This window comes from Epinephelus lanceolatus, chromosome 18, assembly GCF_041903045.1.
Source record: "Epinephelus lanceolatus isolate andai-2023 chromosome 18, ASM4190304v1, whole genome shotgun sequence".
Taxonomy (NCBI): Eukaryota; Metazoa; Chordata; class Actinopteri; order Perciformes; family Serranidae; genus Epinephelus; species Epinephelus lanceolatus.
In genome coordinates, this window is record NC_135751.1 from 13,072,495 (window position 1) to 13,099,684 (window position 27,190).

The window sequence follows — 27,190 nt, forward strand, 5'->3', positions numbered from 1 at the left end:
TAGACTATGCACAGGAACTTTTTTGGACGGACTCAAGGGTCGTTCTCTGATACGTCAACAACGAGGCCAGATGATTCCATGTATTTGTGGCAAATCGCATTCAGCGTATCAAGCAAAGTACCAATCAAAGTCAATGGAGACATGTGACCTCTGAAGAAAACCCCGCCGATCATGCGTCAAAAGGCCTTAAAGCGAAGGAGCTCATTATCTCCAACTGGTTCATGGGTCCAGACTTCCTCTGGCGTGACAAGCTTCCCAGCGGAGACATTAAGGTGGGAGACCCTGCAGCTGATGACCCTGAAGTTCGTAAGGCCGTTGTGCACAAGACCTCAACAACAGGACATTTACTGCTCGATCGAAGTTCTCCAGCTGGACAAGGTTAGTCAAAGCAATTGCCAGACTCATGCAATGTGTCAAAGAGCTTAAAGGTTTGGCATCAAGAAACAATGAAGCCACAAGTCTCGAAGAGAGAAAGGATGCAGAACTTACTATCATAGGCATTGTTCAAAGGGAAGTCTTCTCTGAGGAGATCCAAAGTCTTCAACACAAGAGAGAGATAACAACCAAGGATAAAGCCAGCAGGCTGTACAGATTGAATCCTTTCTTGGACCCGCAAGGCATCCTCAGGGTGGGAGGTCGACTAGAGCATGCTGCCTTGCACCCACACATCAAGCACCCAGCACTCTTGCCAAGGACCAGCCACATATCCAAATTACTGATCCAGTACTATCACCAAAAAGTGCAGCACCAAGGTTGTGGCATGACAGTGAATGAGCTACGCTCAAATGGCATCTGGATACTTGGATGTAGTCATGCTGTGTCATCCTACATCTACAAGTGTGTCAAGTGTAGGAAGTTTAGAAGGTGCACCGAAGAACAAAAAATGGCAGACTTACCGTGTGAACGCATGGAGACAACTCCTCCCTTTACGTATTGTGGGATGGACTGTTTTGGCCCATTCTATGTCAAGGAGGGAAGAAGAGAGCTGAAGCGTTATGGCCTGCTATTTACCTGTCTGTGTTCTCGTGCTGTGCATATAGAGCTGCTTGACGACATGACGACCGATGCCTTTCTCAATGCTCTCCGTGCCTTCATTGCCCTACGAGGGAACGTTCAACAACTTCGATCTGACCAGGGCACTAACTTTGTTGGAGCAAGATGTGAGTTTGTGAAAGCTGTAAAAGAGATGGACCAAGAATGCCTAAAACAACTAGACTGTGAGTTTGTCATGAATCCTCCATCCGCCAGTCAAATGGGCGGAGCCTGGGAGAGGCAAATCAGGACAATAAGAAGTGTGTTGACATCCGTTTTGGATCAGTCATCTCGAAGACTCGATGATTCCTCTTTGAGAACTTACCTCTATGAAGTCATGGCAATCATAAACAGCAGACCTTTAACAGCACACTTACTCAATGATCCAGCTGGGCCACAGCCTCTTACGCCAAATCACATCTTAACGATGAAGTCGTCCATAGTCTTGCCACCACCTGGAGACTTTGTGAAGGAAGACCTTTATCTTCGCAAAAGATGGCGTAGAGTGCAATTTTTGACCAACGAATTCTGGTCTAGATGGAAAAGGGAGTACCTGTTAAACCTGCAACAGAGACAAAAATGGCACAAGACACACCGAAATACAAAGATCAACGATATCGTGATTGTACAAGACGACACTGCACCCTGAAATGAGTGGAAGCTAGCTAAGGTCACTGAAGTGTACCCTGGTCAAGATGGATGTGTGAGGAAGCTACGATTGTTGATCAGTGACTCTGCACTAGATGACCAAGAAAAGCGACTCACTAAGTCAACCTACCTAGAGAGGCCTATCCACAAGACGGTTACCCTGCTTGAAGCTGAGTAATGCAGCCTTACTGTCTCTACCAGTCCTTACACCAGGTCTCATAAATAGTTTGAGTTAGATTCTACACTATTAAGTTAATTAGGGGAAATCACCAGTGATTTGGTGGGAGTGTAGCTGCCATCAGAGGCAGTTATACAGTTTAAGTTCATTTAATATTTTTTGAGATAAAAACAAGAAGAATTTACGTTTTAGGAAAGGATATGATTTGTTAATAAATACAAATAAATAACTTGATAAACAATTGAGAACATAAAATCTGGTAACATACATCTTATATTTCATAGAGGAACTAATGTTCTTTTGTTGCTGTGGGTCGGGTCGGTTTTGTTGCTACACCTGTATATGCATGCGGTGCCAGGAGGCTCGACAGAGAGCACCTGTGATCTTTAAGTTTTCTTTTGCTGTGCATTTTACCAAGATTTGGGCTACATGAAGACTTGTTAAGCCTGAAGTTTCATTTCTAACTTCCCTTGAGTTAATGTGGCCAATGAGGTATGCAGAGTTATTTTATGTTTTAATTACACTAATTAGATATGTTAATGAAGCTCACGCGATAGCTGCGTGATAGCTCATGTTTTCGTTGGATGTATATGTAAACTGTTTTAATCATTCTCTATGAGAATGCTCTGTATTACCTTTGACTCATTATGGTGTGTGTTTTTTATTTTATCTAGTTCTCACGGCATGTTGGACGGCATGTTTGATCGCATGTTTGATATCATGGATATGCAAATAAATGCCCGTTACTCCAAGAACGCTTTGAGCTTGTGCTTTCAACTGGAGGGGAGTTATATTTTCTGTCTCCCTACACTGACCGCTCTCAAACATATTAAAAAAAGAAAATGCCAAAATACTAATCAAAAAACATGCTTGGAGGGGGTCTTTACAACCCAAATATCTACCCTTAAGAACTCCTCTTCTCTCCCTGCTGTAGCACTAGTACCTCTCCATAAGTCCATTACCTGTGTGTTCTGATTGGGGATCTGCAGCAGCAGGGCCAGGTCAGTGTAGTCAAAGGTGTCGTCTAAAGCCAGCAGAGCCCCGTGGACGCCGCTCTCGCGCAGGTTGTCAGCGTACTCCTTCAGACCGATGGTCTGCACCCAGCACATCACACGCTCATTGGACCACACCATCACATCTGGGAGGAGAGAAGGAGAAGGTGAAGGGAGGCAGAGGAAGCATCCATCTGCAAACAGCAAGCTGTCTACTCGCTGGTTTTAGAAACGAGATCAGGTTTCTTAATATTCTGCTTGCTTCCTGAACTTCAAGCTGGATCAGGCTTATTAATAGTCTTCTGAGAAAGTTAAAGGGAAACAACATCTATTTTCAAAATTGCTGCATGTTATTCCTGTGGTCTAAGACAGTCAAAAATAGTAGTAACCATGAGCAACTCTCACAGACAATGAATTGGAGATGTTCTAGGTGACACTTGTTTTTTCTTTTCGGGCTTTTTGCCTTTAATGTACAGGTCAGAGTGAAACAGGATGAGAGAGAGCACGGGGGCGACCGCTGCAGCGAGGCATCACCTCTGTACATGGGCCGCCGGCACTATCCACTACGCTACTGATGCCCCATGGATACATTTTCTGTTTCAGAACAGAGAACATTACAATAGTTGACCGGGTCCAGACCTTTGTAGAGGTAGAGTTGACTAATTTGTCTGGCATCGTGACATTTCTCAGTTAAAATAAAAATGACCAAAACGTGTGCTGTGGGAAACTTAAGATACCAATCAGCACCATGGGTGGGACTAATGTTGTTGTCAAGCTGCTGTCAAGTGATGCCAGAACTGATCAGAAGTAATACCAATGGCAAGTGCTATTGACAAGATAGACACTGTTATGTAGGCTGTTCTAAATGGACATGTCTTCTTCATATCACTCAACAGCGTAGTTTGTTTTTACTTCGCTCTGCTTCACTTTTAAAACTCCAAAATAAAAGCAGTATGTTGGCGTATCAGTGTGAACTTAAAAATGACATTAGATTTAGGGTGACATGTGGGTCTCTATTGATTGGTGAGGAAAAATCGAGTCCCCCTCGCCCATGGAAATCAGTTAAACTGAGCACAATGTCAGAATGAAGATGGACACAGAGTGTAACGAATTGAAATTTCTGTCTGATATCAAGCAACTACAACAGAATAAATCTCATTTGGGTATAAAAAAATCCCAAAACACTTGACACTTCCCTGGTTTCTGACTTTGAGAGAGAGTAGTTCATGTTCACAAATATTTATTGAACTTTCCTTGGCAGCAAATAACATATTGGGATTTTTAATGAAGCTGGTGTTCCCCTTGAAATTACCTGTTCAGTTACAGTATGATGAGTGATCGAAGGAAATAGTGACATGTTCCTTTTTTACTGAATTATTGCCTGACATGGTCCAACAAGCTTATCTTCAGACAAAACCAAAACTCACAAATTTCCTCACTTGGGGAATTCTTCTGTGAGGAAATCAGCCAAGTTGAACTGACTGTAAATGTTACAACATGTGAATCCCAAGGCACAGCGATGGGAGGGCGAGAGGTTTGGGTCTGTTTAATGAGTGAGCCTGTTGACATGTGTAGAGGTTATCCAGCCAGATTTCACTGGAAAGCTGTGGTTTATAATCTCCTTGAAGAATGAGGAGGGGGGAAGCAATAACCAAAGGGTGGGCCAAACTTCTCCCAGCAGCGTGGAAGGCAGATGAAACAGAAATGTTCTTTTTTTTGTTTTGTTTTCTTGCCGTTATTGAGTTTTGTTTGCGTTATTTCATATGTTAAAGCTGATGTAAGAAAGTAAAAGAATTTTATAGTTTATTGAGACTAGGAAACAATTTATTTTTATGTCTACACACTTATAAAAGATGTAGTAAAACAACTGGCACTGTAGCTGCCACTGTTATTAAAATAATAAAATACGCAGCAAACTGGTGTGAAGCAAAGAGACATGTGGTCACAGACATTGTTCTCTATTACGTTAACGATTTAGGTCTTCAAATTACATCCTGTAAACTGGGGCTTAAGGGAGATGATTTGACTGTCCATATTCTACTTTATGCAGATGATGTTATCTTTGTTGCAGAGCATGAAAACTTTCTGCAGAAGATGCGGCTGAATGTTTCTGGAAGTGAAGACTAAACCAGGATAAAACGCAAGTATGACACAAATGGAAAAAATGCAGTTGCTTTTAATCTTGGTTCAAGTGTGCTGTGTTAAACTGACAAATATAAATATCAGGGTTTCATTTTGGATCTGAGATTCCATAAATACGCTCAACCGTATTGGTCTTGTTTGGGTCCTGTTCAAGATCTGCTTTTGGCATTTTGGAATCTCGTAAACTTGTGAATTGTGACAGAATGAGGGGTTTAAATCACAAGGTTGATCATGATATAATATTATATCAATTCTTTGGACACAATACAATATTTGTCAATGTCTGCCACGATTTCAATTCGATATACTTCAGGGGTCTGCAATCAATATTAGACAATATCAGTAAATATCTTAATGTCTCTTTCTTGTTTGAATGCTCAGGAAAGAGATGGGCATGGACAGAAATGGTAACACAGACGTGCCATGTGAATTTCAAAATAAAAGTGTGTCTTAAAGATGACGATATGTATCAATGTTTTTAATATGCATCGTTAACATGATCATGGATCATTGAGTTGATATATCGATCCAGATTGATTTATCTTTATACTCCTGAACACAATCCATTACAGGACATTTTGATCCTTTCTGGGAGTTTATAAGTAAACACCAGTTTTGACGATCAGTAAAGGATGGGAACCTCACATCACTAGAAAGTTCTTCAGCTGGGACATTTTGCACTGATATCCTTGGCTTAGTGAGGAGAAATCTTTGTTTTGGCATGACTGATTCATTCTCTAATTTTCAAGAATGTGAAATACTCATGATGTTCAGAGCAAACTGTTCCTGGTGTAGGGAAGAATGGTGTGTTGATGTTTGGTACAAACCTAAATTACGAACATGTAGATAGAGCCTTATGTGAAGCAGAATTTAACTGCAGAATCAGGCAGATTTAATGGTCTCCCTAAAGACAAAAGGCTTTGTTTGTTATGTGATTTAGGTCAGATTTCTTATTTTCTTGTTCATTACATGATGATCTAAGGAATAGGCTTTTTAGTAACATGCCCTTTGTTTCTAATGAAGTGTTCTGGTTGGATCATTATAAAAAAACTTTTATGATGGGGCCTTTTAATGACTTTATTTGTTGAACAGGAGACAAAGTTATTTGTTTGCAGTATAATGTTAAAATGTTATGCTCATGTCTGATAACTTGGTGTCTTTTAAGTCCATGCAAGCAAAGTAAATTGTCCAGTGCTTTGGAAAGGATATAACACTGTTGCACTGTGGGCAGGGAGCAACAAGTTAGTTCTTTATCTATTAAAAACAAGAAGTGTTGTGTTTGGATCAAATTTCAGATTTAAAACAGAAGGCTGTGAAACACTTACAGGAAACCAAACTCCTTGGAAAAATACTGGACAACAGATTAGAGTTACCAGATCAAAAAAAACTGTTGCACTTTAGAGAAAAGGTCTGCCAGTTATTAAGAGATGTGCTAAATCCTTATCACAACATTGTGTCTCTTACATTGTTCAAACGTTACTCATTAGGATTACTCTCCAGTAGTGTGGTCTAGTGTGTCGAGTCGCCCTGAACTGTAACTGAAAAGTGAACATCATCAGAATGCACATCATTAGTGAAGGACAGGATGGTTATTTCTCTGTTATTTTATGAGAAATATATTTTCTTATAGTAGCAATGAACATAACTTTAACAGGCGTCCTCTTTCAACAACTAATGCAAGGCAACGTATCGTTACGTTCAGAGGAATGAAAAGATGGAATGGTTTGCCAAAAGAGGTTTAAGAAATACCTGATGGCACAGAACACCAGCCTCTCTTCAAATGCAGAAGGACATGATCATTACATAATATCTGACGATACGATTTGATTGTATCATTTTATTTTCTCAGTCACTCTATGTGCTGTTTTTAGTACTACTATAAACATAAATAAATAAAATAGGGTTCTTGTATGTGCATGATAAAATAAATAACATGACTATGAGCTGATAGAAATGACAGACAAACAAATAAAGAAAGTGTCGGAGCAAAATACAGTAGTCATAATAATAATAATAATAATAATGATAATAGGCAAAATTATGGGTTGATAATAGTTTTTATTTTTAGAATGTTTTTTTTTTTTGGGCATTTTCCCTCATCTACTCATCTTCCCTCCAATTTGCTAACGCTCCCCTTGTGACCCCCGCTTTGAAAATCACTGGCTCAAATAATTAACTTGGATTATATGGTTTGTATAGTAATCACTGAGGTATGCTTTGAAAAAGACAATGGCACAGCATGAATAGAGGAATTAGTCGGGGCATGTGGGGTATCATTAGTGAGATAATGGCAGAGACAAAAAGAGCTCACCTTTGTTCTGATGGACACTCTCCTCTCTCCTCCTCTCCAGCTCCTTGCGATCGTAGTTCAGACGCTTCAGGCACATGATGCCGTAATGCATACTGACCCTGGGAGAGGTCAAAGAGCCAGAGGGTTGAAGCAGGTTAACTGAGGGCGTGTTTCCACTCTCACCTGTACTCAGAAAGCATTAACACAATCCAAACTCCTGTGACCCCTGGACTCTTTTAAACGAGAACTGAAAAGAGGGCCTGGAGACACACACCTGAGCAGTGAGAGTGTCACAACAACAGGAACTCTATTCCTGCACATCTTTTAACACTTTTAAATTTCCCATTGCCACACACACACACACACAGAAAAAGAGAGTCACCAGGAAAGAATGAGGGTGAAAACACCCAAAGTGACAAACAGGCATAAGTTATGGCTGCAAAACAGGCGAGAGCGGGCACGCAAAAGCTCTACCTGTGGAAGCTGTCCACCATTTTGAGCTGTCCTCTCAGCTCCTTCTTGGTCAGGTGGTCCAACATGCGGGCATCCACCAGGGACTCCATGAAATAGCTGCGATACTGTGGCAGGCCCAAGCTGGGCAGCCAGTCGTTGCCCACCCACTCATGATTCATATCACCATAGGCCAGTATCTGGAGGGGACAACCACAGATGATCATCGCTGATTCACGCTCTGCTTCATATCTGATGGTAGTGCAAGTCAGCAGCTCATGACTCACTGCGGCTGGTCTCACTCGAGATAAAATTACTGACAAATACGCATCATGTTGTGTTAATTCTGACTTTTTCCACTTAGTCCTTACCTGATCCCAGCTGAACTCTTTGAGCTCCTGCAGCGCCGAGAGAAGAGAAGAGGCAGACAGAGAGAGAGACAGAGCCAGAGAGAGTGATGTGGAGGTGGTGAGGGAAAGGGGAGCAGGGGGTCAAGAGCAGGGTGGACAGATGAAGAGATGATGGAGGAGAAGCAGAGGAGGAGGGGAGCGGCAGCAGCAGCAGCAGGAAAAGAGGACAAAAGGAAGGAATAGTGTGTTAGTGAACGGGTAATTAGTTGGAAGCAGTTCACACTGAAACCAGAGGGAGAGAAGAAGATGCTCAACACTATGGCCTGGGCCCACAAAAGACAGAGACAATAAAGAGGTAGAAATTCAAAAAGAGAAAGAAAGAGAGAGACAGTGAGAGGAAGAGGAGGGAGGGGAGAGACTCGTCAACATGATTCAGACCACACGAGACGCTTAAAATAATTCAAAATTATAATGAAAAACATAAAAGAGGGTTGGTGAAGCAGAGACAGGACAGCAGGGGCACTGACCGGAGGCTTGGTGGCTGCATTTAGGGACTCCATCTCCGCGTGGGTCATCCACACGTTACTGGTCGACTGTGCACAAGAGAAAAGTGAAGCAGTGAGACAGTAAAAAGCACCACATACTGCCTTGACTGCCCAAGTAATGACTCAACACTTGTACATTTTTCCTGTGCCAAAAAAAAAAAACCCACATCACAAGATGCCGGCCGACAACAACAGCAGACTGCCATGGTGATTTCGATGAACAAAAGGTTCAACCGGTTTACATGAACTAAAATCTGGTGAGAATTGAGTGAGTGATCATATCAACATTTCAGCTTATTAATAGGAGCCCTGTTGTAAATAAATATGAAGCCAAACAGAGGACTGGGGAAAGCCAAAGCAAACCAAAACTTGGCATTTGTTCCAAAAAGTGACAGTCAGTAGAAGATCTTTGTTGTTGTTTTTTTGTGACTTTATCTCCCTTGAAACATGAGCACACATGCATGTGCGTGTGACAGTTTTATTACGTTTTTTTAACATCTGGTTTGTCTTCGTGTGTGTGACGGCAACATTTGGTAAATGTAGCTTTTGTTGCCAAGCTTTGCTTCAAGGCAAAATAGGAGGAACTTTATCAGGGCGTGTGCAGTTTACTATCATTCTCCTCTGAAAAATACACTCATATCTTTTATTATTCCTGACATTGATCACATGCAGGATACGTTTCATGTCCTGTATTCCACATAGCAGAATCTGCTTTTCATTTGACATCATCCCTGTTTGATATCATACACTCTCAGTTACATTTTATTTTTATTTCTGCATCCTATTATTAGTTTCTGCTGCAACTTTCCCAACAGAGATCATTAACATTTCAACTAATCTCAGAACTGCAAGCACCTGGTTCAACATATACGTCATATCGCTAATATGAATGTGCATATCGGCACAATTATCTATGCTCAGCATGGAGATTATTGTAGGCCTCAATATGGGGATGTTGAAGGACTTAGCTTTCTCCAATTACTTATTATTTATGACATGAGAATATCTGTGGTCATAATTTCTCTGTTTTTTCTTTAAGGTAAATGAGAATGCCTCACAGAGCGAGTGCTGGCTGGGGCAGAGGGGCTAGTAAGGGACACCATCTCCTGTATAGCCAGTCGCAGTTTGAGGCGGTGAAGCGGGTTACTGATGCCAATCTCTCTCTGGATCTCTGTGTCCGACAGGTTGGCCATGATGGCGCCGCTCTTGACATTGGCGCGACAGGCTGCAACGTACCAGGCCGGCATTCCCACCCACAGCTGGAAGGAGGCAGATTAGTGAAGCGATTAATAAAAGAGAAAATATGATGAAAATGTTTTAAAACAATCAAAATGTTGTTCTTTAATTACTATCTCCCATCCCTGAGGTGTCTCTGATGGCACAATACCTCCAGCCAAGATACAACAGTGGGTCCGTCCCAAGATGCAAAGGGAAGTCCTTGGCGACATGCTTCTTCCAGTAGCTCATGCCTGGTAAGAGGAGGAAAAGGTAAATATTTGGTGTTGTTTAAGTGAGATATCAAAGTATTAAAGGAATACTTCACCCCCCAAATGATCATTTGTTTATCGATTAATCAACCTGTATTACATTGAATCTGTGAAGAAAAACATCCATTTACACACTCTCACACAACTCATACTTCCACCACAGACAGCCCTTCCCTAGGAACTGAAGTGAAAGTGAAACTCCTTTATCATCTCTTAACAGCCAGACTCCATTGACAAAAACAGTAATTTTACATCACTGAACATGGGAGCTGCTGGTCTACCACTGCCTCAATCAGTTAATTGTTTGTGTTATTGTATGACTTTGGTGAATCCAAACTAACCCTTTACAACACCAAAGTCATACAATAAGGCAAACAAACTAAATGTTTGAGGCAGCGGTAGACCGGCAGCTCCTGTATTCAGTGAGGTAAAATTACTATTTTTGTCAATGAAGTCTGGCTTTGAAGAGAGAATTTCTAAGTTTCACTTTCACTTCAGTTTTAAACAGCAAAGTTTTAGTGAAAATGCATGTTTGGGAAGTACCAAGCATAAGACTGGATAAATGACACCTGTATTTTACTGCACAAGCTGTGTGAGAGTTTGATATAGTTTTGTTGTTGTTAACGCGGCCCCCTAAGACTTCAATTCATTGAGACTTTCGTCTATTTTTGGATTCTTCGTTCACCGTGGAGGCATGCGAGGAAAACAAAGCCTTCTTCACAAACTCATTGCCAGATGGGTTTAGTAATTGTTATACAAATGATCATTTGGGGAGTGAAGTATTCCTTCAATCTGTGAACCAAACTGAAACAAAACAGGACGCATTCACAAACTTCTTCTTGCTGCGGCGGTCTTTATCTGCTGGACCCAGAGTCCCAGTCTTGTTCATCCCCATCGGGTCTCCAGAGGCCAGGTCTTCAGAGGGTGTAGATGCTGAAGGAGATACAGCGAGGTCAAAGGTCACAAGAATAAAAGACAATATAGAGATGAACACTTCACTTCACTGAACCAAACGTGCTTAAATGAAAATGCTGACAATGTGGATTACTGATCTACAGTCAGTGTTATCCTCCATCTGTTTACCAAGAGAAGCAGATCCATCCCGCCCAGGTTGGCCCATCCTTCCTTTCTCCTTCTTCCCAAAAAGCCGCCCGATGGAAGACTTGATGCTTTTCTTCTTACTGGACTTGTGAAGAGAATCTTGGCTGCTGTTGGAGCTGCTGCCATCTGCTGAGAGACTGGAAGGGACAAAGGAAATCACTGAGGGGAATAAGGATCAAACTGTTGTGTTTGAAATATTAAATGTGTGGCTGTTTTACCTGCGAAACTCCCGAGGGTCATCAAGCATCGCTCCTGGATGGGTGAGGGCCATCCTGTCCAATCGCAGTGCACGAGGAGTGGAGGGAGGTGTAGAGTCCAGAAGAGCGAGGGCCCGATCATCATCTTTGCTGTTCTGAAATACAAAATGTAAAAACAGCAATTTAAAAACAAATACTTCTCAAAGTGTACAGCTTGGATGGTCACACCTAGGTGGCTTAGGAGCCATATTTCAGAACAGCTGAATTATTGAAAACCTGGAATGATTGAAATTATACTTTATTACTGCTAAGCAGACAGACTCTTTCAGACAAATTCAGCCCACATTCAAAGCAAATCTTTTCTCCACTTAATAAAATCTTAAGACAAACCACACATAAAGACTGTTTTCACCAACTTGCACAGATTTGTTGGCCGCAAATTCCACAAGAATGCTATTGTAGGATCTTCTTTTACCAAAACAAATATGGACAGCAACCAACAGCAGAAACATAACCAGTATTAATGAGCTGCTTGCAAATATGTTGTGAAACTTTTGGCCGATTTAATATTCCTTTGATGGACGAATTGATCAGTCAAGTGTCAACAAAGTTTGGGAACATTGTAGCGATCACATGATGCTCATTCGGCACTACAGTATAATTTCACAATAAGCCAAGAAAATTACTCCTGTAATTATTCTGGATCCATTAATTAATGATTCCTCCTAATTTTCACCCTATGAAAAGAAATTGGGACTGTGTGCACCAGGTGACTTTTCACCACTTCTCTGCAGTCTCATTTTGGTCACTAAAACCCAACGTTACATCTTTGTATTTGACAGGAGTAGAAGCTGTTGCGGTTTTTCAGATCCATTACTGCAACATTACTGCCCACATGAACATTTTCACTTTCACATTCCCCGCTGACTGCAAATTTGGTGTTTATTGCACCATCTCTCTTCAGAAATACTGGAACCAGCGTGTCTGGCACCAGCCCTCATACCATCCTACAAGTTATTTGGATCAGTCTCGCCAAATCTAACATGCTGTTAGAATAACTGAACTTCTCTGACCCTGTCTGCATGATTTACTTGTGCTTTATTTACATGACTCACTGTCTGGAGGAGCTGTTTGCATAAACAGGGAGGTGGAATACAGAGGCGAGATAAAAAGAGGTTAACACGGGACGGGAACAGAAGCAGTACCTGTCTGTCGGTCTCTCGGGCTGGGGAGTGAGGCAGGCGAGGGGTGGAGTGTCCGGAGCTGGGGGGAGAGGGGGAGGCCAGGGTGGAGGATGTGATGGACGAGGGGATGAAGCCCCGTCCTGTGCTGTCCCTCCCCAGGGAGGTCGGAGGGATTGGCGGACTGTCCAAAGCAACGCTGACCCGGCTCTCGATCTCTTCGGCCCGCAACTCTGTGTTCTCCTTCTCCTCCTGGATCAGTCTGGGTTTAGTGTAGAGAATGATAAAAGAAAAAAATTGAAACATTTGATTGATATCATAAAAAATAAAATAAAATACTGTGCTGATGTGCACTTAATACAACACAGAACAGATCAGGATAGACTTTAAGGCCACCTATTATGCTTTTCTGTATTTTGTGTCTTATATATAATGTTAAAGCCCACACTGCTACATGTAGCTACATGCTAACGTCAGGAAAACATGTATAACTCGGTCGCCAAGTCAATTAAGTCAATTTTGCTAATGTGCTTTCACTTAAATAGAGGTATGAATGCAGGGCTTTTACTGCAACTTAAATAAAGGATCTTAGTACTTTTTCCACCACTGCAGTTTTTCTTCAGTGTCAGAGGGGTTTTGATATGTTAATTTTTGAGGCTGTAATATGTGTCGGTGCTGTATCAGACTGCATTTTGCAGAGAGGTGTTCCTCCCTCCCTCCCAGCTGTTGTACTGCCGCCTGTCCTCACTTGATCTCCTTATTGATGGCCTCCAGCTGTTCCTGCAGCATAATGGCCAGGGTCTGCACGTCCGTCTGTCCGCTGGGCGACAGGAGCTCGGAGCCAAACCGAGGCTCCCCATCGTCTTCCTCGTCGGAGCAGCCCACATCCAAGCCCGGCTCGAACCCGCTCCCCAGCAGACCCCCGCTTTCCCAGTCTGGGTACTGCACACAGAGAGAAGAACAGTAGTTCTTCCATGAAGAAACATAATGTTACGTCAAGTTGCATTTTTTTATTACACCGTTGAATGAGTAACAGAATATCGAGATACAAGTAATATCAATCTACATGCAAAACTAGACATGATTTTGATTTTAATTTATTAGTCACTCCTCTTACACTTAACTAGCCCATAAGGAATGTAAGTAAAAACTTTTTTTTCCAGGTAGAAAACCACAAAAATGATTTTATTGCAAGACAGACTGATGAGAAAAATGTGAATATTGCCACTTCCTGTTGTTACGGTATTCAATATTGTTGAATATTTGGCCAGTTTTTGACAGAGAAATTACTGATGGTTCTATCAGGTGTTAAGTACAATTAATAATAAAATCACTCAAGAACAGAAGTCTGAGTGCTGCGTCGAGAAAAAAAACATGCAGATGGATGAAAATGAATCTGGGGTTCATGGCGGGTTGTAGGGGTGTTAGAGTCTCACCTTGGTAGAGTCCTCTCTGGCAGAGCTCCAACGGGCCCTGTGGCTTCGCCTGACCACGCCCCCGGTGGAGGTGTTACCGAAGGGATCTAGGTGAGTGGTCGATCCCGCTGGGAGCGACCCGCTTCCGTGGGAATACCTCAACTCCAGAGCACTACCTGGCAGAGAGCGACTGGAGAGACAGAGACGGAGGGGAAAAAGAAGATGATACAAGATAAGATGAAAGGGTAATTATCCCTGCAGGGTGAATGAGACTGTGGTGGCAACTACACAAAACAAACACAGAAAAACATATGAGCAATACCAAAACTGAAATATGTACGGGAGAAATATTAAAATAGAACAAACAAAAGAGACAATACATCCAAAAATTTACCTGAAATTTGAATAATGATAAACAGAATATGGTACATCCAAAGTAAAACACTAAGAAGAAGAAAATATATGATGAAAACTGGTGATTTTCTTTCATATAATGTGCTAAAGTGCATCATATTCTCATTAACAGGTTTGTAGAAGGCTTTAAGTCTCGAGACATGCAGATGAGTGTGTGCTAATGAGAAGTGTTGGATCATGTATGTGTGTTTGGGCACACAGTTAATGAGTGTGTACATATCAACATTGTTTTATCTCTGAGTACTCCAACATGGGGTGATTTATCTGCAATGTCTGACAAGATAAGAGACACAACACTGGCGTCTACACAGTCAGGTGACGCTGGAGACTGAGAAAAATGTTTAGTTTCTCTCCGTCTGTGTCTGAACAGCAGCAAACCTAGAATAAGAGCCCCCGGGCCTCGCTCTCAGCTGATCTAACTCCAACTGAAGCCGCTCCAGCTCCGCTATCAGCTGGTCCTGAGGGTGGAAAAAAGAGAGACAGAGTTGGTGAAAAAAGGAACATATGTCGACTAGCTTTAACTTAGAGTGAAGCCTAGAGGTGTAGGCACCTTGTTTGCCAAGAGATCGTCTTGGAGTTTCTTCATGTTAGATAGCTCTTCAGACAGGGCGTTCTGGAGGTGGAGGAATGAGAAGTGTTGTTACTGTAAAATAACAAGTGTATTCTTACTGAGAAACTGGACAGCAGGGCTAGTGAACTGGTCTTAAAGCGGGATTGTGTTATTTGAAGCTGCACAGTAGAACTGGGAAACACTCAGAAATCCTGTAGACTACACATAGCACAACAATATTTACTAACCTAACAAGCTGTCATTTTTTTACTCAGATTTTTTAAAAAGGGGCAGAGTGGTTTAAGACTATTTTCACCCAGATTTTATGCCTCTGTGATTTAAACAGTTAAATTTCCCGGCTTCAAAAGGACACTAATCTTTTCAGTTTACAGTAAACACACCCCTTTTGCGATGCCGACAGCTCCCTAACGCCACTGGTGAATATAAACAGAGGAAAAATAGGTGGAAAATGTTAATAAAGTGCTGATAATGCACTAAAGTAAGTAGGTAAAAAAAGAAAGAATAAAGAAGTTTTTGTGCTCCAACATTTAGTTTTTTAGTGCATTCAAAATGAAAGCATTATTAACAAATTGTACTTAGAGTAGCAAAAGAAAATTCCGTGTTATGCTACTATATACTGTATAATTGGATTATTATTATTAAAGCATTAATGTGTAAGTAGACCTTTACAGTTGGTCAAAGTGGAGATAATTTCAAATATCTGACACACAGATGGGTAGTTTAATCTGTCTCGATGTGTTATATCTTATAATGTGATTATATGTTTCATATGTAAAAATTTCAATTTGTTAAGTAACTACAGCTGTCAGATAAATGCACTGCAGTAAAAGTACTAATATCTCCCTCAGAAACAGGGCTGCAACTAACGGTTATTTTCACTGTTGATTAGCCTGTCAATTATTTTTCCAATAACTGATGAGTTGTTCGGTCTATAAAATGTCATAAAATGGTTAAAAAATGTCAATGAGTCTTTCATAAACCCCAAGATGACGTATTCAAATGTCTTGTTTGATCCACAACCCAAAGATATCCAGTTTACTCTCATAGAGGAGCAAAGCAGCCTGAAAATATTCACATTTAAGAAGCTGGAGTCAGAGAATATTGATTTTTTTTTTCTTTAAAAAAATATTAAAACCGATTAATCAATTATCAAATTGGTTGGCAGCTCTAATCTGAAATGTAGTGTTGTAAGAGTATAATGTAGTCTGAAATAGAAATACTCAAGTCATAAAAGTACATCAGAACTATACTTTAGTGCAGTATTTTGAACAAGTGTAAAGTAAAGCTGTTGTAGGATTTACAGCTGTTTGGTTTAGGAGACAGTTTTGGAATTTGCTCAAGTTTGAACTGGTCACTTCCTGGAGGGCAGAGAGGTGCATGAACATACCTGACACCATGAGTTTATTTGGAGGAAAAGGGGCACATTTTAGGGTCTCGATTAAGGGGTTGAGAATTTCTGTTGAAGTTTTTTTTTTTACAAGGTTCAAATCAAAATGAATCCTTGTGGTAAATTCTGGCTTCGGTCTGAGCAGATCACCTTTTCTTCAAGAGCAGCCATCCTCTCCTTCAGATGCAGCTGCAGCCTCTCGTTGGACTCAGACAGTAGCTTGTCCACCGTGTCGGAGAGACGCTTGTTGTGTTCGTCGTTCATCCTCTCCCTCTGCCTCGCCTGAGGGGGAGAGAGCGAGGCGGGTGAGGGAGAAGTAAGAAAAAATGAGTGCGAGGGGGTGGGGGAGTTAATAACAAGCATTCTGCTTGACTGAGAGTGAGAGACAAAGATTTCTATCAGAATGTGCACGGTCAAATAGAGGGTTTAGAAAATTAGTGCGCCTTTGTGCTGCGTAAAGGCTGACAAAAGGAACGGCATTGGGGGGGGGGGGGAGAGAGATGGAAAAAAGCAAGCATGACTCACCCTCTGTAGCTCCTGGTTCTTCTCCTCCAGTTGCGCCTCCATCTGTCGCAGTCGCTCCTCAAAGTTACCATGGCGCTCCTCCGCCTGAATGATCGGAGAGGAAGGAAGCAGGGTTAGAGCCTGAACCGTGTTCCGACACTAATACAAATCAACACAAAAGGAAACAGCTTGTTGACCCGAGTCTACCAATTAGTTACATGCCTGTACAGATCACAGCGTAACAGGAAACTTTGTTTGCTTGTGTCTTATAGAGCATTCATCTTCTCCTCCAGAGGAAGCCATCTTGCCCGAACATGTAAGAAGTAAGTGTAGCCATTTAAGAGGTTTGGCTACCTGGAGAAGAGTGAATGCAGATTTTTTTTGGCAAGGATGCACACTGTGTTTACAGGAATGCTAGAGGTTAACATACGAGCAATTAAATTAGTCAGTCATGAAGAATTTGTGCGGCGTACAGTTCTTGACGTGTTGATCGCCCTAGGATCAAATAGCTGAGCTAACTCCGTGCCCCGAGCTGGCTTTCATCTTTAGAATTTTTGCTTGTGAATTACTGGCACCGCTTGATAAAAATATTTGGTATTCATCTGTCATTTGACATCTCATGTTCCATCTCATTCATGCATGAATACACACACACGCACACACAATAATTCATGCCTGCACCAGCCTGCATGCCCACACATGCCCACGCTCACTCATGCAGTTGTGTCTGTGTACATATGCATCATATTGCTGCTATCAGGTGAAAATGCTGTTATTTTAATGTCATCATATGGGGCAAAAAAATCCTTTGACACTTTTAAAATGTGACTCACAGAATGACACACACACTTGCACTCACACACACCTTGTTGAGTGCTGCCACTCTCTGTGCAAGCTGGGCCTCGATCTCAGGCAGCGTCTCGGCCCTCTGCAGAGTTTGCTGCAGCTTCTGTTTGGCATCATCCAGACGTTCCTGGAGCTGCCGGTTCTTCTCCTCGCTCTGCAAGAAAACAGGATGAGAGGGAGTGGAGGTGAAACTCAGGAGCGCGAGCGAAGATCGCCGAGGGCAGCAGACATGATTAAAGCCACTGGGGGAAAAAAGAAAACACACTGATGGCACGCTCTTGTGTGCCAACGTGAAACGCGGCCAAGCTGCCAATCAATGGCAGAAACACGGACACACATGGGGATGAAAGAGACTTTCCCCCCACCTGTCTGTAGAGAGAGTCTTTGCTGGCCAACTCGTTCTCCAGTTTATCTTTTATGTCGTGGAGAGACGTCGCCTCCCTCTGGGCGCTCAGGTACCTGCAAAGTAGAACAAACCGGCAGACAGACGGAGCATTGAGTGGAGAGCGCTTTGCAGGAAGGCAACGAGAGTTCACAGAGACAAAACACAAACCTGCGTTCTAATGTGGTGATTCTCTCTTCCATGTCTTCCCTTTGACAGAGTGCCTGGAGGAATATGAGAAAAATGTAAAGATTCGGATGCAGAAATAGGAAGCAAAGAAGAGCAGATAGAGAAAGTGGGATAGGGCAAATGTCAAGTTTACAAGTAGGTGTTGATCAAAGGGAATTCACTCAGCTCAGACAGCTATTAGCTGAAGAATGATAATGACTGGTTAATAGCTGTTGTTGACAGCTTTCAGAAGCACCCACTTATGCAGTTGCACAAGTCAAAGAGAGACAGAGAGGGGAGCAGGGGGCAGATGGTGGGAAGATAAAAGAGTAAGGAGAAGCAGTTAGACGTGGAGAAGACATGAAGGGAGAAAGGTTTGCTGGGTAAACTGACCCGACTACCTCTCGCCTGAAAATGCCCCATACACCTTTCAATCAGCTACCAGCACAGTGACTGATTGCCAATGGCACCGTCGCCATGGCTACAGGGTAGAGGCTCTGGTGCGTACTGTAACAGTCGCCGCTGCCAAGTAGGCAAATGGCTTTGTAACCATAGCAAAGTGTTAGATATTTCTGTGAGTATGAGCTAAATAGACTCTGTGCCACTGCGACAGACACACACCTATTGTCTGACAGCAGCTCGGTGGCGTCTCACCTCTTTCACATCCCTCTGTAGTTTCTGGTTGGCCTCCTCCGATCGGGCCAGCTCCCTCCTGGCGGACGTCAGCTGCTCCTCAATCTCCCCGACCTGTCAGGAGGCGAGAGTGCGGGGATACAAGGCTGAGCGAACACACGTCACTTTCTGTCCGTTAGCATCTCCTGGCATGTGATATTTTGTTTGTTTTGGCAAACGCATTAGACCATAAGAGTGTCTCCGAATCGAGTACCTGTCTGCACATGAGGGCCAGTCTCTCTTTCAGCTGTCCCAGCTCAGACCTCTGTCGCTCTATCTCGCCCTCCCGCTGCCTGTCGATGTCCCCGTCATCCAAGATGGACGAAGGTCCGTTGGGAAGCCGCTGGATGAAGAGAAAAGATTCACTTTAATTAATGGTGCAGTAAGTACCATTACATTGCAAACAGTACGATCCCCCTACACATCATGTGCTGACAGTGTAGGCTTTTCAAATATATTCTTCCAGTTCTAAATGTTACATTCAAAATGTAACTCCACTTCAAATGTTGAAAATATGGACTAACCAGAAAATAAAGTTAAGGTGTAAAGTCACAAAAACACACTTTACTTTGATGGATTATGGGAAAATCATATTAGGACCAATACAAAATCCAAGATGGTGTCTAACTTCTTCGAGTGCTGCTCAATAGGACTGAGCTGAGTGCTGCTGGCTGAGAGCCATAATGGACCAATACTGATCTAGAAATATACTGTAGACTAGAGTCAGTGGCTTCTGGCAATCAGTGGAATCTGATCAGCTGGTGATTGAGAAAGAAATTATGCAGCATTTTGGATTTTAATGTACTACGTTAAATGGAAATCACCTTCCATGGAAGCAAATTATGTTCTTTGGTGGTCTGACTTTCTGTTCACTATTTTTGTCCTAAAAGGAATATCTCAACCAGCACTGGATGGAAAACCATAAAATTTTGTGTGGACATTTATGGTGCCCCGAGCATGAATCCTAATAATGTTTGTGATCTCCTGACTTTTTCTCCGGGGCTACCAGCAGGTCAAAGTTTGTCTTGTCCTGTCAAATATCTCAACATCTACTCAACAGCTTGACATTCACAGCCAGACATTCATGGTTACCAGAGGGAGAATGACCTTTCATCGTGTGCCACCATTACACTTGTAGTTGGGGAAATTGTCTCTTTTCAACCTGTGGATGGATTGACATGAAATTTGTAGGACCAACCAATGCTTATTTTCATTGTCAAGTCACCTGTAAAACTACTTTCATGGCGGTCGGCTGGTAACAACCAATCTCGTATTGCGGTTTAAGCTATTAAACAATTATGTTACTGAAAATATTTACGGTGAGACATAGGCAACACAATAACTTGTTTTATATTTTATCAGCACTGCTTAGTTTCACGTTTGATCTCAGTTTTTCAGGAAACAGTATGGTGCCCACTTCCTGTTCACAAATTCTCATAAGAAAATGCAAAATTAAAATCTGTAGTTCCAGCAAAAACCCACCAATTTGAGCGGAGAGATGCGCAGGGAGATCTGGGTGCTGATAAGATGGTCCCTGCAGTTTACCATAATTTATTTACACATACTACCCACATGGCTACGATTAATAGCTGGTTTAAAATCTGCAAAGTATCTCTTTAAGAGGCTTTTCAATCAGCAGAGCATACAAAACCCTCTATCCTAGACTCTGAGTTTGAAAAAAACTCTGTAGAAAAAGCCTTTGTGTTTAGGGCTAGTTAGCAAATGTTAGCATGCTAACACGCTAAACTGAGGTGGTGAACATGGCGAACATTATACCTGCTAAATGTCAGCATGTTAGCATGCTGTACAGCCTCACAGACAGGCTTGAGTCTTGTTAATTTACACTGGTCTGACACTGACTCTTTTCTCATCATGAAGTTTATCTTTCCAGTGTTCAGTTTGAATTTTGAGGTTTCTTCTGCTTAGCAAATGTATGAGCACTCAAGGCATTAAATGTTGGTCACTCAGGGGGGTAATGTCAAACCAGTCATAGTTAAGGATTTTTCATGTTGACAAATTACAACTAACAGATCTCTGCTCGACTTTGCCAGCTTCCTCATCTCTACTGGAAAAAGTGATTGCTTGTGTGAACCATAAGCTGACTTTAATGCTTCAAGTTCTTTGTGAGTCATTTACATTGCTGAAATTGTATAAAAAATGCATCCCATCACCTCTTTGCCGTTGTCTAGTCCTTGCTGCCTTCGCTTGATTTGTTCCCTTAAAGACAGAACCTAAAACAATACAGAGGAGGATTGTCAGGAGAGACTTCACTAAGACATCTCACCAAAATCTGTGAGAACATGCACAGAAACATGGACTCACCTCTTGAGAGGAGGACTGCAGCTCTTCCTCCAGGGACGCCACTCGCTCCAAAGCCACCCGTAGTCTTTCCCTCACCTTCTCATCCAGAGCTTTGTGGTGCTCAAACAGAGACTTGAGTGCTTTTAAGACCTCCACCTCGCTGGAGACCCCAGCTGGGGACTGGGCCTGCCTCTTCACCACGGTCATCCTCAGGCTGCGCTCGTGACGGGACACCAGGCACTCCAGATGTTCAAGCAGCAGCTGGAAACACATGTGGCCCACATACAATAAAACCTCTCCCAGTGCACCTCCTATCTGTTATAACTGGTCTCAGATGATTAGAGTTCACGTTTCACAGTGATTTCTTCCAGAACAAATAAAAACTCGTGCCAAAAAAATTAGACCAGAACTGTAATTACCAAATAAATAAGGAAGATAATGTTAAACAGACATTCAGTGCAGATGTGTAAGTGTACTGACTCGTGTGTTGTTCCTCTCCGCTTTCAGCTCTGCTATCTCCTCCTCTCTCTCCAGCAGCTGCTCCCGGCAGAGGTTCAGCTCTTTGGTCAGCACTGCAAACTCCTGCAGGGTCACAAGAGGGAGCTGTTATTGACTCGATGCTGCTGCATGAGGTCATGATCACACACACTCATCAAACTGTATCGACAAATTATTCTGTTATGAAGCGCTCTACTCTCTCTCCCTCTCTCCCTAATACTGTCCTGACCGCTTGAATTGGTGACGTCCTTCATTTCCCAGAATGCCGTCAGAGGTAGGCACAAACTTGGTTTGACTGGCTGGTTTTACAGGAGGAGGGATTAGAAACAAGTTAGCAGGGGAGTGAAAGTTTCCATGTTTTATGTCTTATGGCTGTGTTGTATTGTATGGGAGCCCATTTCTGCCTGTGTGACAGAAACACAATCCTGCAAGTCATTATAACGAGAAACTTGCTCGAAATAATGACCTGATATCTTAAAATAATGAGAAGCTTTCTCAACATAATGACTTAGAATATCCTTATAAAACAGGGTTTCTACCTAAACAAGAGGACTTTGTGTCTCAAAATAATGAGTTAGTACATGAAAATAATGAATTGGTATCTTGAAATAACAAGTTAGTATCTCAAGACACTGAGATATTAAGATAAGCTTTCTCAAAAATAATGACATAGTTACCTCAGAATATTGTCATGTCATCTCAAAATAATGAGAAATTGTACTAACTCATTATTTTCAGGAGGATTCTCATTATTTTGAGATACTAAATCATTATTTTAAGTAAGTCAGTATTTTTAGATATGTTAGTTATTATTTTTGAGACAAGTAAGTCATTATTTTGAGATAAGTAAGTTATTATTTTGAGATAAGTAAGTCATTATTTTGAGATAAGTAAGTTATTATTTTGAGATACGTTAGTCATTATTTTGAGAGAAGTAAATCATTATTTTGAGATATGTTAGTCATTATTTTGAGATAAGTAAGTTATTATTTTGAGATAAGTAAGTCATTATTTTGAGATAAGTAAGTTATTATTTTGAGATACGTTAGTCATTATTTTGAGAAAAGTAAGTCATTATTTTGAGATAAGTTAGTCATTTTGAGATAAGTAAGTTATTATTTTGAGATAAGTTAGTTATTATTTTGACATAAGTAAGTCATTATTTTGAGAGAAGTAAGTCATTATTTTGAGATAAGTAAGTTATTATTTTGAGATAAGTCAGTCATTATTTTGAGATAAGTAAGTTATTATTTTGAAATAAGTCAGTCATTATTTTGAGATAAGTAAGTTATTATTTTGAGATAAGTCAGTCATTATTTTGAGATAAGTCAGTCATTATTTTGAGATAAGCAAGTCATTATTTTGAGATAAGTAAGTTATTATTTTGAGATAGATTAGTCTTTTTTTTAGATAAGTCATTATTTTGAGATAAGTTAGTCATTACTTTGAGATAAGTAAGTTATTATTTTGAGATAAGTTAGTCATTATTTTGAGATAAGTAAGTTATTATTTTGAGAGAAGTAAGTTATTATTTTGAGATACGTTAGTCATTATTTTGAGATAAGTAAGTCATTATTTTGAGATAATTTAGTCATTATTTTGAGAGAAGTAAGTTATTATTTTGAGATACGTTAGTCATTATTTTGAGATAAGTAAGTTATTATTTTGAGATAAGTAAGTCATTATTTTGAGATAATTTAGTCATTATTTTGAGAGAAGTAAGTCATTATTTTGAGATAAGTTAGTCATTATTTTGAGATAAGTAAGTTATTATTTTGAGATAAGTTAGTTATTATTTTGACATAAGTAAGTCATTATTTTGAGAGAAGTAAGTCATTATTTTGAGATAAGTAAGTTATTATTTTGAGATAAGTCAGTCATTATTTTGAGATAAGTAAGTTATTATTTTGAGATAAGTCAGTCATTATTTTGAGATAAGTAAGTTATTATTTTGAGATAAGTCAGTCATTATTTTGAGATAAGTCAGTCATTATTTTGAGATAAGCAAGTCATTATTTTGAGATAAGTAAGTTATTATTTTGAGATAGGTTAGTCTTTTTTTTAGATAAGTCATTATTTTGAGATAAGTTAGTCATTACTTTGAGATAAGTAAGTTATTATTTTGAGATAAGTTAGTCATTATTTTGAGATAAGTAAGTTATTATTTTGAGAGAAGTAAGTTATTATTTTGAGATACGTTAGTCATTATTTTGAGATAAGTAAGTCATTATTTTGAGATAATTTAGTCATTATTTTGAGAGAAGTAAGTTATTATTTTGAGATACGTTAGTCATTATTTTGAGATAAGTAAGTTATTATTTTGAGATAAGTAAGTCATTATTTTGAGATAAGTTAGTCATTATTTTGAGATAAGTTATTATTTTGAGAGAAGTAAGTCATTATTTTGAGATAAGTTAGTCATTATTTTGAGATAAGTAAGTTATTATTTTGAGATACGTTAGTCATTATTTTGGGATAAGTAAGTTATTATTTTGAGATAAGTAAGTCATTATTTTGAGATAAGTTATTATTTTGAGAGAAGTAAGTCATTATTTTGAGATAAGTTAGTCATTATTTTGAGATAAGTAAGTTATTATTTTGAGATAAGTAAGTCATTATTTTGAGATAAGTTAGTCATTATTTTGAGATAAGTAAGTCATTATTTTGAGAGAAGTAAGTTATTATTTTGAGATAAGTCATTATTTTGAGATAAGTAAGTTATTATTTTGAGAGAAGTAAGTTATTATTTTGAGATAAGTTAGTCATTATTTTGAGATAAGTAAGTTATTATTTTGAGATAAGTCAGTCATTATTTTGAGATAAGTAAATTATTATTTTGAGATAAGTAAGTCATTATTTTGAGATAAGTAAGTTATTATTTTGAGATAGGTTAGTCTTTTTTTTTTAGATAAGTCATTATTTTAAGATAAGTTAGTCATCATTTTAAGACACTTAGTCATTCAAAAAAGTTCCTCATTAGGACCTACAGGGTCTTTTTTTTTCTTTTCATCACACTGGTGGAAATGGGCTGCCATACACTGGATCTCCACCGTGAGGCAAATATTTTTATTTCCTCTGTTGCTTCATTAATGGTGATAAGCTCCAGCCCCCCCACAACCCTTAACAGGATAAGCTGTTACAGTAAAGAATGAATGAATGTTTCTTTTATGAATTTCTCCATTGTATAAATGAGTGGAATGTTGAGTCAGCAGGTCTAAAACCAACAAATGATGATCGGTTTAAAAAAAAAAACAATCTTTGCCAAACTCCATGGTCTCAGCATGAGGTGACCTCCCCTGACTTTGGCCACTTTACCCAAAGAATGACAAACTTACACTAATAAACAAAGACTGCAGAATGGAACTTTTACTGCCAATATTTCCCCTTAACCCACACAGCACAATTATCTACAGTGAACATGTCTTGATTTCATTAGCAAACATACACAGTCAACCTCACAGACTTTCACTGCGATGAAAAAACAAGCACAGACATGCAGTGAGGAAATCCCTCCACACAGCAGCATACTGTATAATCTTTGCCATATCTACCACAGCGCTCACGGTTAATGGCCACCGGGAGTCTTAAACCAGGCCTCGACATAAAATCTAACAACCAGGTTTATTGCACGTGCTGCACCTGAAATTGGTTTAATTGCTCAATAACCATGACTGGCTGTGCGTTTGGCTGTCATTAAAACAAACGCCTGGAGGTTAAACAAGCATGTGAGGAGCTGGAGTGAGGCCAGCGTAGTGTAATGTCTTATATTTCCAACTGACAGCAGTCCAGTTGAATTGTTGTGATTTTGTGTAATTTAATCCAATTATGTATAATGTGAGGTTAGCTACATGATAGTTATGATTAAAATCTGTTGCCTTTGGTCAAACTTAATGTGTCTATGGCAACAAATCAACACAGAGAGTGACATCATGAAATACTAACTTTCAGCAGAGATGATTTTTTTTTCTCCAATCACAGCCCTCCACTGAACACATGATCTTATGCACAACCACTCATCCGTGCACTGATTGTCCTCTCTGCTCGTGCATGACGGTGGCGTGATATGCACATGACACAGAGCACACGACCACGTGTGCACCCAATCTTGTGTGTTTTTCAAAAACTGCTTATGCAAAACAAGTCATTAAAGGGCACTGATGGATGCGCCGTGCCGCTGTGTTCTTTGCTCTGTGTTACCACTCATCAGTTTACCCACACAGCAGCAAACAGCTGCCTTACCTCGACACCCTCTGCCAGCCAAAATGCATTTACAAAAAAAAAAAAAAAAGTACAGCATGTACAGTCTCTAACAAGCCTCTACATCTCGTGCTCACTGGGCTGAATTATGGGAGGATGAAGAAAGACGTGAAAGGAAAGAAGCTTATTTGAAAAGATGGAAGTAGGGAGGATCAAGGAGGAAATTGCTGTGTGCAGATGGCATGTTCTGGGCCCAAAGGATATCATAATTCTGGGATTAATTCATGTAAAAGATGGAGTGAGATGGACCACCGGTACCACACACTTTCTAGATTCCTCTCTTTCGATCGCTGTCATTTTGGTCGATGCAAATCATTCTACGCTGGCATTCAGCTTTTTCCTACTCTCTCTGCCACTCTCCCTCTTCATCCATTTCAATCTCCCCCTGTCATGATACACCACATCTAAAACAGACTCTAGAAGCTACCTTATTAGTATGCAGCAATATGCAAATGGGCTTGATTTGTTAGTCTCTGTGTGTTTCATATCACCAGGTTTTTCTGTGTGTGTGTGTGCCATGCTGTCACTCTCTCCATCCCTCTCTCCTATTTTTCTCTCTTGGCAACGTCTAACACACACAGACGAACTCAGTGAACTCATCTACTGTAGCATGTATCACAGCTCCGTGTGTTCCTCTGTGCCCGTGTGTGTGTTTCTGCAGATGTGTGCACTATATTGATCTCCTCTCAGTGAGGTAATATTGCCCTTTAATGTCCAGTCACTGTGTGTTAGAACGTGCGGCGCTGCTACATCTGTTATTTCATTTTGATTTTTTTTTTCCAGGCGTAGCGACAGAGAAAAATAGTGCACTAACAATGAGGGAGGCATCATCGGCGCCCGAGGCATCCAACAATGACTCCCGCCTGAAAATAGAGACGGAGCCCTTGTATGTTGAGTGGAATTACAAAATGATTAGCTCTCGGGCACTGGGATGTGGGATAATATAATAATTGGCTCCTGGACTGCAGGGGCAAATGCAACATTTTGCCATCGTCTCCAGGTTGTAGCTCAGCCCCACCTTGTGCTTCTTGTGTATTACCATCACACAGGTAAACAATTTTAGAAAAAAAAAATCCCTAACAATTTTAGAAAACCTAGAAGGCAATTTCACCAACACTAGCTGCTGCTCTGGAAGTATTTCTAGAATCCTCAAAGACTGAAAAATAGCAGCACAATAACAAA

The 27,190-nt window shown here is 40.6% G+C and overlaps 1 protein-coding gene across 5 annotated transcripts in view; it reads right to left on the bottom strand.

The window, feature by feature from the left end:
- The window catches only part of ppfia3 (PTPRF interacting protein alpha 3), a 42,838-nt gene that overhangs the window by 11,851 nt on the left and 3,797 nt on the right, over positions 1-27,190 (bottom strand). For 2 of the 5 annotated variants that reach the window (XM_078161630.1, XM_033644504.2), the window contains exons 2-26: positions 21,734-21,835; positions 21,275-21,514; positions 21,124-21,183; positions 19,167-19,295; positions 18,935-19,027; positions 18,284-18,336; positions 18,096-18,189; positions 17,750-17,884; positions 16,906-16,989; positions 16,531-16,662; positions 14,973-15,035; positions 14,801-14,880; positions 14,030-14,198; positions 13,342-13,535; positions 12,618-12,855; positions 11,434-11,567; positions 11,198-11,352; positions 10,948-11,047; positions 10,015-10,096; positions 9,686-9,886; positions 8,610-8,675; positions 8,104-8,130; positions 7,757-7,932; positions 7,304-7,401; positions 2,821-2,996 (exon numbers count right to left, since the gene is read on the bottom strand). In XM_078161630.1, coding sequence (XP_078017756.1) covers positions 2,821-2,996; positions 7,304-7,401; positions 7,757-7,932; positions 8,104-8,130; positions 8,610-8,675; positions 9,686-9,886; positions 10,015-10,096; positions 10,948-11,047; positions 11,198-11,352; positions 11,434-11,567; positions 12,618-12,855; positions 13,342-13,535; positions 14,030-14,198; positions 14,801-14,880; positions 14,973-15,035; positions 16,531-16,662; positions 16,906-16,989; positions 17,750-17,884; positions 18,096-18,189; positions 18,284-18,336; positions 18,935-19,027; positions 19,167-19,295; positions 21,124-21,183; positions 21,275-21,514; positions 21,734-21,835 — 3,081 coding nt within the window. Of the gene's footprint in view, positions 1-2,820; positions 2,997-7,303; positions 7,402-7,756; positions 7,933-8,103; positions 8,406-8,609; positions 8,676-9,685; positions 9,887-10,014; positions 10,097-10,947; positions 11,048-11,197; positions 11,353-11,433; positions 11,568-12,617; positions 12,856-13,341; positions 13,563-14,029; positions 14,199-14,800; positions 14,881-14,972; positions 15,036-16,530; positions 16,663-16,905; positions 16,990-17,749; positions 17,885-18,095; positions 18,190-18,283; positions 18,337-18,934; positions 19,028-19,166; positions 19,296-21,123; positions 21,184-21,274; positions 21,515-21,733; positions 21,836-27,190 lie in introns of those variants that run through there. The other 3 variants (XM_033644503.2, XM_033644501.2, XR_013488050.1) reach the window with 2 other exon arrangements.